The sequence below is a fragment of the Colossoma macropomum genome, unplaced genomic scaffold, assembly GCF_904425465.1.
Source record: "Colossoma macropomum unplaced genomic scaffold, Colossoma_macropomum, whole genome shotgun sequence".
NCBI lineage: Eukaryota > Metazoa > Chordata > Actinopteri > Characiformes > Serrasalmidae > Colossoma > Colossoma macropomum.
In genome coordinates, this window is record NW_023494806.1 from 20,679,580 (window position 1) to 20,695,524 (window position 15,945).

Sequence of the window (15,945 nt, forward strand, 5' to 3'; positions counted from 1 at the left end):
CTTTATGGCACATGGGTATCATTCTAAGGGGGGTGTTTCCCCACATTTTTGTTTTTAAATGCCATTAACAATGATTATACTGTGGAACATTGGTAACTAGACACATGCAAATGCAAAATAACCTTTAAACATTAGTGTTCTGTGAGTACAGGCCACTAGTGAAAAAACAAAGATCCATGGAACTGTGTACCAAACCAGGCTGAATGTTTTTGAAGAATTTAGTGAAAAGATCTGCAGCTTTGTTGTTATACACTATGTAGAAATTGCCAAAGGCGTTTCCAAGGTGCCATAACTAGTTGACTCATTTGTTTAAGGAGCCTGACCAAGCTAAAGTTTTAGTTTTTATAGTTTGTTTACTGAGGTTACTTAGCAGCTTCATAAGTAAAGAAAAGAATCAGTTTATTTGTTACAACCCCACTGTTTGTCTAGGGCACTGTGGGATCAGTAACATGTGGCATCAAGACTGAACTGGTGATGATGGATTAAAAACTGGAAGGACAGGCCAATAGAGCCATTTTAGTAAAACCAACTACAATAAAATAGTGTGCTATGATATCTAGTACCATACTGGAACAGTCAAACTGTAGACAGAACCAAAAAAAGAACAAAAAACCTAAAACTACTTGCAAACTCAAACAAAAAGCACTTAGCTAACCTACAAAAAGAAACTAAAGTTAACTACACTACACTCCCCTGACCAGTAATCAAAAGTACATGTGGTAGTGCCCTCTGACCTGGGGAACTAGACAGAGTGGACTTCTACGTGGTGTGAGTGTATAGGTGCCCCTCTTACCTGTTTAAAACCCAAGGTGGTATAAACAATCAATCACAAGTGTGCAGGTAAAACACCAAAACTAAAGCCCCTCCCAATAAAAGAGACTGAAAAACACAAACTACAACACAGCACACGTTTCGGTTTCATCCTCATCCTCATCCTCAGCCTCAGCCTCAGCCTCTGTCTGTCTCTCTTCAGCCATCTTGAAGGCCTCCTTTAAAGCATAGGCCCCTCCCCCAACTACACGAGACAGGCCTCTGATTGGTCAGAGGTCCTCCTCACATGACTGATTGAAGAACAAGTACACCTTTTAAGGGAGAGACCAGGAGAGAGAGAGAGAGAGAGAGAGAGAGAGAGAGAGAGAGACAGACAGAGACAGAGAGAAGCAAAATATGTGCTTACAGATAACAGACTATAACTAACTAACTGAGGCTACGTTAAATGAAGAATATTAGAAGATAATTTTACTAAATGTCATCATTCTTTAAACAGTCACTGCAGGTTGTCATTTCTATCACTACAATTAGTTCAGGTTAAGTTGGAGTTTTGCTTGTGGCACCCAGTTCTCAGTGTCTCAAACAGGACAGGCCTGTCTTTAGGAGCATCAGCTCAGCAGTTGGTCCTTTAGAGTTTTGTGTTCAGTGTCCATAGTAAAAAAAAATATGTGCAAACAGTTGAAACTATAAACCCAAACAGAAACTCAGTCACAGTCACAGTGAGCTTCAGAGCGTGTGGATTGCTGTACAAGGTATAAATTAGTGAAATCTACACTTGATCATAAAGGAAGAACTGGGTAAATTCCCAGTTTAACTAAAAGGAAAAAGCTTACCAAGATGTACATGTTGAAATAAACAAAAGCATCTTCAAAAAATGAAGACACACCAAGAAAAAAAGGAGACTAAAAGTCAGAATTCTGATAGAGAAAATATAACTTTTAATCACAAACATATAGTAATCTCAACAGAAACTGTACTAATAAAGAACCATTACAAATAACATCAACAAAGAGCAGAGATGGATCACAGAGCAGGACAATAGGGCCAGTGCTCAGGGGTCTCTAACTGCCTTGGGCCACAAATATTCACAGAAGTAAACAGAAGTATAAGAATGTTATAACTAATAACAATAATAGTTATTATTATCATATTATTATTGTTATTATTATTATTATTTGAATGAATGGCCACTAACTACTGTATATACAAATTATTTAAAAAAATCAAATAAACAACATTTATTTAGGCTACATTTTGTTGTTGACATTGAAATAGGACATTTTAGACAGCATATGATGAGTTTTAGCTTATCTGGTCTCTGGCCTACTTTAGGCTACGTTTTGTTGTTGACATTAATATAGAATGTTTTAGACAGCGTATGATGAGTTTTAGCTTATCTGGTCTCTGGCCTACTTTAGGCTACGTTTTGTTGTTGACATTAATATAGAATGTTTTAGACAGCGTATGATGAGTTTTAGCTTATCTGGTCTCTGGCCTACTTTGGGCTACGTTTTGTTGTTAACATTAATATAGAATGTTTTAGACAGCATATGATGAGTTTTAGCTTATCTGGTCTCTGGCCTACTTTGGGCTACGTTTTGTTGTTGACATTAATATAGAATGTTTTAGACAGCTTTTTAAAATTCTGAGTGAAGTTTTGTCTTGTGTTAGATGTAAAAGCACAAACTGTTGCAATACAAAATATTCTGCACAATATTCTATGAAACGAAATGTGTGAGTTAAATATAAGGAGAGATGGTGGAGAGAGAAAGAGAATTAGACAGTACAACAGGTCTCTCCCCACTAATACAACAGCGGATACAACATTTATAGCTCCATACAAGGAATGTGCAAATCAGGCAAACTATACTTACAGCTGACAGGGGCGTCACTAGGCAGCAAAAAATGTAGAAAAAAAGTTGAAAGTGCAAAAGTACTGAATTTATACAGCTGTGTTTTATACAAGGTACAGAAAAGCTGCTAGACTGAACAGCTAGATGCCCCTTAATGAAACTGTAAAGGAATTTAGAGTGTAAACCAGAAAAAAGAGACAGAGAAAAGAAATAATGTTAATACTTTTGTGGGTTAAAAATCTATATACAATATAGAAATATATAGAAAAATGAATAAAGTTAAAGCTTGACATATTCTATTAAATACTATGGTTATGGTAACGCAGCAGAGTGCAGTAGAGTCATGTCATTACTGTATGGCGCCTGCCTTGCCTGTATAAACAAAGCCAAGTTATTATTATCATTAATCAGCTGTTGTTTTTGAATTATAATCATTGCATGTCATGTTATTTTGTTATAAGCTTTGTTGCGGCCCTTTTGACTCTTGTCTCGTATGAGGAGGTGAGGAGAGGAGAGAGAAACAGTGGCTGCCTAACCAATACTAAACTCTATATTATTACAGTTATGAGAATAAAATCCTCACAACAAAAACACAACACAGAGTTTCCATATCATCACTTAAACAAGACTCCGTCAAATCAACATGAAGACTCTTCGAATTTCGAAGCTGTTGGATGATAAGGCTCCCTCAGAAGCTGTAAAACATGCAAAATATTTAATCACTCAAATATTCATTTAACCCAGTAAATCAATAACATTTAGAAATGTAATAACATTTTGCACTTAACCTTTTTAAAAATGTATTAAAACCCAATAAGGTAAAATCTTCTCAGCAATGTAATACAATGTCTTAACTGATGATGTAATAATAGCTTTACAGATAGTGTAATATCGTATTACATTACTGAAAGCATATTACATTTAGAAGTTGATATTTTTAAACGGATACATATTACATCATCCATTCAACAAAACTGAAAATGTAATAAACTCCTAATAATGTAATAAGATATTACATTATCTGTAAAAATATTATTATTTCATTGTATTACACTATTGAGCACATTAACATGTTACTGGGTTAGTTATACTTTGTGAGTTTGGACCATGCCTTCAACATGGTGGTGGTAGTATGAGGGAAGATTGATTGAGGGAGGGAAGAACTCTGAGAACTTGGGCTGGAGTTCTGGGTAGCTTCTGCTTGTAGCTAGAAGACCAGACCCCCTCATAGCTGTAGTAGGACTGATGTATAACTGAGGAACAGGGAGGAGATGGGGTGGCAGTGGGGACTGTGAACCCTTCGCCATGGGAACGGAAGGTGAGGATGTGAATTTACAGGGCGTTAGATTGGAAGAAGGAGGGGTTTCAGGCCTGTTTCTCCCCCCAAACTTCAGTACCTACATTTTTTGATTACGATAGGTTATAAAAATTTATTACATTTTTAGGAAATTATTACTATATTGCATTCTACACAAAGGGTAAATGCATACTTCTTTATCCAACTGAGAACTCCAGCACAGAGAATGAGGAGCAGAACAGCCACATGCGCACAAATGATGATAACTCTCCACCTGAAACACGAGAACATCTTTGTAGACTCCATTAATTGTATCATAAATACAATGAATAACGGTAACTTAAAGATAGCAGATGAGTACCTCCTGACAGAACTCTGAGATCAGACACATGCAGCACCATCTCCTCCTCCAGGCTGCTGTGCTGAATGATGCAGGTGTAGTTGTGTTTGTTCAGCTCCTCAGGTGAGACAGTCAGAACGCTCCTCCTCTGGAAGGTTCCATCCTGGTTGGGTAGCGTCTCTCTGAGCTCCACGTCCTCATGCAGATCCTCTCCATTCTTCTGCCAGGAGATCATCACTGCTTTGGGGAAGAAACCTGTAGCATGACACACCACTGGAGAAGAAGAGTCCTTCTGGAACAGAGATACCTCAGGAGAGACTGGAGAGAGAGAGACAGAGAGAGAGAGACAGAGAGAGGGTGGTTTCCATCACACAGTGCCACACTTAATTTGAATTCATTTAACTGACAATTCCTAATATTCACATTGAGTAGAGAACATGGTACCACTTTAATTATGTAATCAGTCCAGCATATAATTTTTTCTTCTTCCCTAAAATTTTATATGAACCAAAAATGTATTGTCCACTGATGAGTCACTAAAATAATCTCTGATGTTTGAAAATGTTATTATACTGCCCCCTAACCAATGTTGTGGAACTCAACCTTATTTGGTGTCATACTGGATGTCGTAAACTCCACTAATTGAGAACAGCAAATTCCTACATTGGACATCGATGAATTCTGAAATCAACTCACCCTCCCACACACCACTCTACGAAGCTAGTGCGAGATGGCGCCTTTTCTCAAATGCTCAGTTTTGGGGTGCGTGAGGGAATGTGGTCATTCAAAGTTTAGCAAAGCGGCTTAGGTTTGTAGTGAACATTAGACTGTGGACTCAATGGTACCAGTACAGTTTAGGATTTGTCAACTGACTCAAACAGCTTACACACTACACACTACATCTCCAAATGCATGGAGATCTTGGCCATCTAAGCGAAGTGTGCCCAGCCAGAGCAGCTTTCAACTTTTTTGACGCTCAGTGGAGTATTCTTTCTCCACAAGCAGTGGAGGAGCGGCTCCCAGGATTGGCCAGTCTGCCAAAATGACCTCAAGAGTGCATTGATGACTCATCCAGGAGGTCACCAAAGAATCCACCAAAGACAAACACCTGAAGAACTGCAAGTCCATACTTGCCTTAGTTAATGTACACAATTCCACAATAAGAAGGACACTTGCTTGTCTTGCACTTGCCAAAAACATCCAGGTGACCCCCAAAGACTTTTGGGATAATGTTCTGTGGACTGATGAATCAAAGGTGTAACTTTTTAATGGTTCCCATTACATCTGATGTAAAGCTAACACCACGTTCCACCATAAGAACATCATACCAACAGTCAAACATGGTGGTAGTAGTGTGATGGTCTGGGGCTGCATGACCTAAAGCTTAAGCCCAGTTGGGTTATACTGCAGGGCAACGATCCAAAGCACAGAAGCAAGTCCACCTCTGAATGTCTCAAAAGAAACAAAATTAAGGTTTTGGAGTGGCCGGGTCAAAGTCCTGACTTGCATCCTGTTGAGATGCTATGACAAGACCTTAAACTGGCAGTTCATACTCAAAAATCCTCCAGTGTAGCTGAATTAAAACAGTTCTGCAAAGAAAAGTGGGCCAGAACTCCTCCACAGCAATGTAAAAGACTCATTGCAAGTTATCGCTATTGACGTTTGATTGTTACTGCCAAGGGTGGTACAACCAGTTATTGGGTTTACTCATGTTGTCTTTATCTTATATTAAAATGAGCTGGAGGGTCTGAAACGTTTAAATGCAACAAATTAGTTTGTATAGAGCTGTGTAGAAAAGATTTCTTTTTCATAGATGATAAAGAACAGAGCTGGGTGCTGCAAGTAGCAGAGGCTGCAGTTACAGCAGCAGTACTGTACCTTTCCTCTTCAGAGTGGATCTGCTGTAATCCACATACTTCCTTAAATAGTCGACACAGTCGTTGTCCAGATAGTGCTTCCTGAAATTTGGATCCCCAGCGGCCTCCCACTTCTGTTTGGTACTAACTGCATTCTGATGAACTGCAGTCCAGGTTGAAGTGTTCAGATCCAGAATGAGGAAGTCTTCTCCATCATAACTGAACTGGAAATATCCTCTAATAGTGTGATTGTCATGCAGCTCACAGCCAGACTTCCTCTGTAATATATGAACCTCTGCAGAGACACACAAAAAAAAAACATTTCATACAGACTACACATAGTACGGCCTGGTAGGAGTCCTCACAGCCAAATACCCTTAGATTTTAATATTTGAGAAACTGTAGGTGATTGTAACGCAAGGGCTGAAGCAGGTTGCAATAAGCAGGTTGCAAATAAGAGGTCTTATTAGGGACAATAGCAAAAGCAGACGCATGTTAACAAAACCAGGAGACAAAGTGAGGGTCAAAACAGCACTGGAGGAGCAGCTCAGGTAGCCGGTAGTGGATCAAAACGGGCAGCTGGCACTGCTTGGAGAACCACAACTGGAGCAGCCTGGAGGACTGGAAGAGGAGCGTTGCATGGAACCAGCACTGGAGCCCTGTGAGAAGCCAGCACAGGAGACCTGTAAGCTGGAAGAGGAGCTGTCCAGGGGGCAGGAACTGTAGCCGTCCAGGCACAGGGGCAGGGTCAACTCCAGTTTTGGTTGTCACCCCAGTAGGGGCGGTTAGAGGATCCACCACAGGTGAGGTATCTCGGAGAATCAGCAAAGGCATGGTACCTTGGGGTGGCATGATGAGGGCAGGCGTCAATGTGCCAGTGCTCTCTCTGTAGCAACGGGCAGAGCCTTGGAACCCCGCTCTGGTTGGGGCTGTGTGAAGTCTCTTGCTGCGGCCTTGATCACAAAGCCTTCTGTAACATAAGTGATGAAGCAGGTTGCAAAAGCAAAGGGGGTCAAAACACAAGCAAGCAATAGCAATAGATCCATATTAACAGAACAAAGACACAAAACGAGGGTCAAAACAAGAAAATAATACAAAGCAAAACCACAGCTTGGTACTTAGGTTTGAAACACAGAGACTTTGCAAACACACAGGGATGTATATGAGGTAGGTAACACGTCAAGGATCATCCACAGGTGTGCAAGGGGAGGAGCTAGGAAGGAGCTGAAAAGAGAAAAACTAGAGCACATGGCCAAGCCATGTGCACTACTGCACAGGCCCAGGAAGAGGTAGGTTGTGACAGTGTTACAGTAGTAAGAAACATCAATAGGTTTTGAGGGTTTAAGTCACATTGTTAAGCTTGTCTTTACTGGTGTGATCTTTAACTGATGCTTCCACTCACCGTCTGTCTGATTAAACCTCTTCATTAAAATAACTAAATTAGCCTTGAAGATCTCTTGAGCTCGTTCCTGCTTCTGTGTCTCTGTGGTCCAGTAATCTTCACCCACATTCTTCTTCATCCACTCCGTCTTTGGAATCATCTTCTTGATGTTGCTGTCATAGTACACAAACTGCTCCCCATCCACCAGACCAACCGCAGTGTATTCTGGGAAATCTCTTCCTGGTGTGGTTTCAGTGATGACGTATTGGAGGGAGTGGGACGCTGTTGAGACACAAATAGTCAATATTGTAAACGGTAACCATTTTAAGGCATGGAATGTTATTATCTAAGGGCATGGACAACGATGATGAGATGATCTATTTGTCTTTGACTCAACACAAAGCACTCCCAAAAGTCAAAGTAGAAAGAATCTTTACATGGCAGCTCTAAAAGAGTTCACAGTTTTTTTGTTCACATTAGTGAAACTTAAGAAACTGTACACAAAACAACAGCATACACACTTAGCAAATCTGGTATAGAAGAGGGAAAAGAAGAAAGCCTTGAATTCAACATATCTAGTCCAGAGACATGTGAGAGGCTCAGCATTTGGCAGTGATATTCTTTGGTTAGATGAGGCCAAAACTGAACATTGGACATTTGTACAGAAATGTACGGAGGACAAAAATCTGCAAAACCAGTGGGACTTGGTTTACCATTCATTTTCAAACAGGACAATGACCTGAAACATGTATTAGAAGGTCCACTGGAGCAAAACCCCGATTTACAATCCAATGTCTTCCAATCTCAAGCTTCCTTAAAATCACCACATCTTATACAGGATAAGCAGCGGCGTAAGGATATGCAAATGGGCCTGTGAAGCTTCTTATGTTATAAATGCATTATATCCTCTGCTTTTTCAGTGCAGTGCTGGTTGAACAGCAAACCAGAACCAAAAACACAACATTTATTGGTTTCTGTGATAACCAGGATATTTACTTCTCTTTAATGCTGGAGGTTACTACCTCTAAAACCAGCATATCTTTGTTGTTGGAAGAAAACCTTGTATCTCCAAAATGCTAACTTTACAGGGGACAGAAAAATCCTACTTCACTTTTAATGTAAGTCAATGGAACCAGGCTTTTTTTCCCCAAGTCGTTTTGGGCCGTTTCTTTTGGTCCATTCTTCATGAAATTGACACACAATGTAAAGAGCAACATGCATTTTCAAATCATGTCAAAAACTGAAAAACAACAAAAATGGAGATACAAGGTTTTCTTCCGACAGCAACGATATGTTGTGTTTTGGGTGCTGGTATGTGTTTTTAGGTTTGCCTTTACTGGTATGGTCTTTAATTAAGGCATTCACTAACCTTCTTAAACCACTCCATTAAAGTAGCTAAATTAGCTTTGAAGATCTCGAGCTCCTTCCTCCTGCCAAAAAAATAGCCTGCCATTATTGGCTACTCGTTTAAAGGTTCAGCACAGTGGGGTCAAAGTCCCCCAAAATATCTGAGTGTGTAGACAGACAAGTTATACATATTACAGCTGCACATATATGTGGATCTGATCCGCTCTTCATTGTTTATAACGTTATCTGTCTTATTTGTCAGTTAAGAAGTTTCAAGTTTTCCTTTGCTGCTTTGGCAGTATGTTTGGGATCATTGTATTGTAGGATGGAGCACCGCTCAATGTGTTTGGAGGCATTTTCTTGAACTTGGGCTGATAGGATGTTTCTATAACTACAGAATTCATTTTGTAGCTACTTCATCAGTGAAGATGAGGCCATGACAGCCATACAGGCCCAGGCCATAACACCCCCACCACCATGTTTCACAGATAAGGTTGTCTGCTTTAGATCTAGGGCAGTTCCTTTTTGCCTACACACTTTGTTCTTGCTGTCACTCTGATATGTTAGTCTTTGGTCTCATCTGTCCACAAGAGCTTTTTCTAGAACTCTGCAGGCTCTTTTAGGTACGTTTTAGCAAACTGTCACCTGGCCATCTTGTTTTTGTGTCTAACTGCTGGTTTGCGTTATGCAGTGTAGTCTCTGTATGTCTGTCCATGAGGTTTTCTGCGGACAGCAGTCACTGACGAGCCACACCTGCCTCCTGAAGAGTGTTTATGATCTGTTCTACAGGTGTATGATGGGATTGTGGAGGTTTTTCTTGGCCTATTGGTTCCATTATGGTTACTAAGCTCACAACATATCTCTGTTTGTTCCAATAATGTTCCAATTTTTGGTAAGCCTAAGGTTTGGCTGTTTGTTATTGTTGTGTAGCCTTTGTTTCCTTGACTTTCATTGGCACAACTCTGGTTCTCATGTTAACAGACAGTAAATCAAACTGCAAAGGTGACCAAAAGCCTAGAATCAAGTCTAGAGGCTGAAAGCACTCGTATATTTGTGCTACTGATCCAACTAAACTCATCTGAGTAATCACAAACACCTGTAATGCCTTGCATCCCAGACATTAACTGAGAATGTGCATTTTAACCATAAGTGAATTGGTTGGCTACAAACTTATAACACACAGGTGCAGAGAAGCACAAAGGTGGATAAAAAAAGATTTGTCCCAAACTTTAAAGAGGGCATTGCATATATAGGACTGAGCTGATTTGACTTTATTTATGATATAACTATTAAAATTACTTATTATCACTTTAATATTAAAACAACTTAACCGCAGTAAAAGATGGAGTCAGTGCTAACTGCGAAACTGCAAAACACGCAGCATTAACTTGCAGTTTAATGCACTGAAATTAAACCTAATGTAAAAGAGGAACTGTGGGATGAGCGAGGAAAGCACAAGGTACCGTTAGGTTCCCCAACAGACTTTCTGCTTTTACTCTCAGCACAAACAGTGGGGCTCCTTCACACTTCAGTGTCATACGGACACTGTTTACCCCCAAACTTCTGACTTTACAGCCTCAAACACAACAGTACTTTACCGTTACTGTCCATATTTTGCTTCTGTTTGTGTTTATCGCTACTTTAAACGAGCTGCTTCAACCGCAGACCGAATGAGTCACCGGAAGTACAGCGAACCCCTTTGTTTACAAACACGGCTCCGGCATGCAGGTCTGTCTGCACCGGACCAGGAGCTCAGCCGAACTTACCCGTTCCGGCGCTGAGCAGCAGGAAAAGGAGCCATTTCTTCACATCATGTCTGTAATCCATTACCCAGCACTGACGTTCGTCATTTTGTATATGTAATATTTCTATACAGAAATATCACATATACAGAATCGCGTTAGAAATCGCAAATATCTTCTACCTTCACTTCTTCTGGGAGGAAATGGGTTGCCAGAAACCCCCCCTCTGATGTACTGACTGCACTATACATGTACTGAGTGTATTATATATATTCTCCAAAATATATATTCATATAGACAGAAAAGTGGGAAATTTGTTATTAAACTTTGATATGAATGTTCAGGTTCTATAGGAGCTGGGTGGTGAGAATAAGACAGTGGAGAGCTGCTTAACTAAACTGGTGAAAATGAAGAGCCTGCTGGTTTAATTACTGTATAAATGTCCAGAGCACTACTTTATTAACATCTCTACTTCTAGACACTCTTACAGACATGTTACTTAGTTCTTTTCACACTTTAATGCATTTTTCCCATGTTTCTCCAGTGAGGGGGACAATGGCCTCAACATGGCAACCCGTCCAGCACGGCCCTGAGACTTTAGCAGCCAATGAAAAAAGCTAATCGTGTGGCGTCATCAGTTGCCAGGAAGAAGCTGATGTTCATGGTTTTGGAAGCCCGCGGTTCTCTTCTGATGAAGGAGGGTCGATTATAACTTGGTAAAATCAGTTCATCATCGGACAAAGACTGAATAAAAGCGTTTAGTGTTTAAGATTTTATTATTAATAACAGCAGAAGTGAATTTCTTACTGTAGAAAGACTTTAAATCACAGTAATACTTAGTGAAATATTATCAAACCAACGCCAGAGGGCGCCAAAGGCAACAGTAGAGACCAAAAATGACTTTGATAACAGAAAAGACTACATTATTGTACCAACATGTTAATTGTTAGTGTTTCTTTTAGACCATTCACACTCAACTCTCAAACTTACAGGGGAACATCACCACTTTTTCATTTTAAAATTCCTCAGTAATTCAATGGTTAAGCTATAATCAAAGTCAGTCAGAGTGATTTGATGTTCAGTAATTCATTTGTAATGAAATTTACCAACTTTTTTTTTTTAACAGTGGTGGTGATGGGAACCAGGGGTGGTCCTGTCTGCAACACAAATACAGCCATTTTATTTTCTATCCAAAACCACCAGTGAACCTACACGAGTCTTCTGAGTGTTCTATGTAATGTTGATGGCAAAACAGTTATAAATCTGAAAAAATACGTTTTTGTTGGGGACTATTTTGTCTCACCACAACCTGCATGCACCCCTCCACCATGAATGGATTAAAAGACATTTCAAACCAAACCTTTATCATAAAACAAGGTCTCGCGCATCAGACAGCGCGTTCATTTAATGTAGTAACTTTCTGTGAGAGAGCTTTTAGAGGAGGACGTCTGGTTCCTATCATCACCACCACTGTGAACAATTCTGACCAAGTTTCTCTAGAACAGAGTGTTTCACACCAAACCACTCTGAAAACGTGTAAACTGTTGTTTTTTGTCCTTTTACCTGATCGTAGTGAACACACACTGTTTTAGAGGCGGTGTGTTCAGAGCCTCTTGGTCCTTGTCTAACTATGGGGGGTTTGTGTGTTCAGCCGTTTCACCGCTCACGACCACCAACACATTTAACTCCACTTAGAGCGCTTTTCTACCAACAGAACATACTTAAAGTACAGCTGTACAATGAATTCAGCTCATTCACAAAGCACTATGGGTGTTCTGTGTGTTTACCTGTAAAGAGAGATGATTACAGGATGCGCTCTCCACCACAACCTTACCTCCTGAAACAGCCATGAGCATCTTCAGTCCAGCATATAAATCAGTCCCCAAAGAAAACAGACCAGCTTTTACATGTCCAAAAGCCACATGTCCAAAAAAAAAAACCAACAACACATGTCAAACTGGTGTCTGCATGAATGCCGGACCCAGAGTCCATGCTCTTCCAGTTGATTTACTCTGTGTGTAAGTTTATAAGTCAGCATTCTGTACATGATAAACTGAGCTGGTGAAGCTTTACAGTAAACGGTTCTGAAGGGGGGCAATATTTGTCAAACATCCACCTGCAGTCACTACTCAGACACAATCAGGCAGAAAGTACATTGTGCTATGTTTATAGTTTCAAGCTGTGGAGATGATAAAGTATTGGAATTCGACAAAAAGAAGTTGACCAAGATGTACATTTGGGAAAACACCCAACAAAACCATCTGTTTAGAATCCCAAAGATGAGACCCAAAAAACTCAGACCAAAAGTCAGGACTCAAATACAATTTTAATCAAACATACAGCATTTCTAACAAATTGTACTAAGAGAACCATTACAAATAAAGAGCAGAGATTGATTACAGAGTAAGACAATGAGGCCAGTGCCCAGGGGCCTCCGAGTATCAGGAGCCTCAGAAGGCTTAGACCACAGAGGTCCACAGCTGAATGAGCAGCCACTGAAACTACAGTTGACTAAAGTCAAGTGTGTTCTGTTCTCTGCTGTACTCACTTGTTGCCATTCAAATGGAATGTTTGACAGTGTGTGATAGTTTTAATGTCTAGAAATCACTGAAGTTTGTCTTAAGGTGTACACATTTTACACAAAAGCACTGTTAATTAAATTTCACAAGAGTATTGTACATTTATGAGGCACATTGGATTGTATTACCCAGTTTGTTAAATTCAGCAAATAAAAAAAAATACTAATAAAACAGTGGTTACAACATCTAGGCTGTACAGCTAGTTGACAAGCCAACTATAAGAAAACTAAAGAAACCTAGAATGTCGAGAGATAAACGATACATAGAGAGAAAATATTAATGCCCAGTTTTGCATTCAAATGTTTTAAAACAGTTTACATTAGTAGGAGATTATGTTAGGAGAGCGAGAGACTCAGGGCTGAAGGAGCAGGTCTGACCAGGTTCTAATCTGTATTTGAATAACATTTAGGACCTGTAAGTTATCCAAGGAGGGAGGAGATTACACTGCTTGGAGTGGATGGATAATTATTAGATCTGTGCCTGCACAGATCTACTGTGTGGCACCTTGACTGAACTCTCAATTTTCTAGCTACTGCTACTCAAATTCATGAACAGACCTTTTGGTGCCTCTTTCTCTTGAAATAAGTAGCTAAACCTCTAGTAGTGTTTCTCAACCCCAGGCCTGGAGGCCCACTGCCCTGCACTTTAAGTGTCTTCCCTGCTCCCAACACACCTGATCCAACTGATTATCAGCCCATTATTAAGGTAGAGTGGGTGTGTTAAAGCAGGACAGTGGGCCTCCAGGACCAGGGTTGAGAAGCACTGCTCTAGTATAGGCTTAGTATAATTACCTGCTCCTGTATGATTTGCCAGAAGGTATCTTGGTTGCACACTGCAGAGATACCCATGACCCCCAATGATTCAACACAGTATCTGCAAAATCATGTTTGCTGGTACAGATCAGGTGGAGCAGCCTCACTGTAGCAGGTATGGATGCAGAGGGCACGACACATAAGGACGTTCCTCCAAATGGCTGGCTGAGACAATCTCACCTGAAAGGCTGTAAAGATGCTAATAGCAAAACCTTGAGTTAGACATCACTTAAAATAAAAACAGGCTAGACTTCACACAAGTTTAAGAATTTTCAAAAGAAATGCAAAAGAGAACTAAAGCTTCTACTATGTTGCTGTTTACTGTAGATGCTTACCTTACATTTAACTTGCACTCTTTATTCAGCTAGACTTTCCCAAACCCTGAACCTGGCTTTAACACTAACCTCTAACTTAGACCTAAACCTGGCATAAATACCAACATTGAGCCTAACTGGATAGTTTTACAATGAGAGTCTGTGAGCTTATAAATTAGCATTCTGTACATGATAGTGATCTGGTTTATCTTTACAGTACATGGACATTGTCCTTAAGATGGGGTGATTCCCCACATTTCTGTTTCTAAAACCAACCAATTACACTGTGCAACATCGTTAAAGCTACCAACTAGAGACATGCAAATGAAACATTCACATACTAGTGTCCTGTCAGTACAACCCCCTGGAGAAGAAATGGAAAGAGCCATGTCACTGCGTACCAAACCAGGCTGAGCGTTTAAGACTTTGTGCTTCATGAAAAGATGTGCAGATTTGTTGCTATGTACAGGGAGATTCACTCAAAAGACACCCCAAATATTCTGTGATGACTCTCGCTGGGATGAATCAATCTGAACAAAACATGCAATGAGCTCCTCAGTATATGGAGCGTCGAACAAGCTGGGATGCCCCTGTGTCTGAGCGATGAGGTAGGACAGCCATCACGACATTTAACCTCTGTTAAATGGTTACAGAAGACCTAACCAAGCTTGCCTACTCAAACAAGAACGCTTAACTAACCAACAAGAAGAAACAAAAGCCAACTACTCTACACTCTCCAGCATTCAAAAGCACATGTGGTAGTGCCCTCTGACCTTGAGAGCTAGACAGAGTGGACAGACATGGTGAGAATGTTTAGGTGTCCTTCTTGCCTGTTTGAAACCCCAGGTGGTACAAATAATCAATCACAAGTTTAAAGTGTGCAGGAAAAACACCAAAACTAAAGCAACACAAGAGATTTAAAAACTACAGCACAGATAATTAGGCCTCTCTATCTGTCATCAGCCAGCTTGAAGACCTCTTTTAAAGCATAAGCTCCTCCCCCAACTACACCAGCCAGGCCTCTGATTGGTCAGAGGTCCTCCTCACATGACTGATTGCAGAGCAGGTACACCTGTTAAAATACGTGCTTACACCTAACAGCCCATAACTAACTAACTGAACCAGGCTACATTAAATGAAGAATATTAGAAAATAATTTTATTAAATCCCATCATACTTTAAACAGTCACTGCAGGTTGTCATTTCTATCACTATAATTAGTTCAGCTTAAGTTGGAATTTTGTATGCAGGATCCAGTTCACCTGCAGTACACCTGCAGTCATCACTCAGACACAGTCAGGGAGAAAGGATATTGTGCTTTGTTTATAGTGTCAAGCTGTGGAGATCATAAAGGAAGAACTGATTAAATTCCCACAGCTCAGCTAAAAAAGCAAGGTTCACCAAGATAAACATTTAGAAATAAAAAAAGCATCTGTTCAAAATCCCAATGATGATGATACACCAAGAAAAAATTAGCCTTTAAAGTTTAAAAGTTAAAATACAACTTTTAATCACAAACATACAGCATTTCCAACACAAACTGTACAAATAAAGACTCATTACATATAAAATATTTTACAATAGAATATTGCACATATATAATGCTAATTTTATTTAGCGTTTTGTTTTCAACAAAGCCTATATAAAAATATA

At 40.0% G+C, this 15,945-nt stretch overlaps 1 protein-coding gene across 2 annotated transcripts; it reads right to left on the reverse strand.

Annotated features, from left to right (window-relative positions):
* Positions 1-1,734: 1,734 nt before the first annotated feature.
* LOC118827792 (class I histocompatibility antigen, F10 alpha chain-like) lies at positions 1,735-10,799 on the reverse strand. Of its 2 annotated transcripts, none has more exons than XM_036599265.1 (6): positions 8,868-8,883; positions 7,520-7,780; positions 6,140-6,412; positions 4,283-4,579; positions 4,115-4,195; positions 1,735-3,319 (listed from the first exon to the last, which is right to left on the reverse strand). In XM_036599265.1, the coding sequence occupies exons 2-5, from the start codon at positions 7,656-7,658 to the stop codon at positions 4,119-4,121; spliced, it is 786 nt and encodes a 261-aa protein (XP_036455158.1). In that variant the 5' UTR covers positions 7,659-7,780; positions 8,868-8,883; the 3' UTR covers positions 1,735-3,319; positions 4,115-4,118. The 2 variants fall into 2 exon arrangements, with proteins under 2 accessions (XP_036455158.1, XP_036455156.1); XM_036599263.1 differs by lacking the exon at positions 8,868-8,883 and adding an exon at positions 10,612-10,799 and having other exon boundaries at positions 1,736-3,319.
* Positions 10,800-15,945: the final 5,146 nt, after the last annotated feature.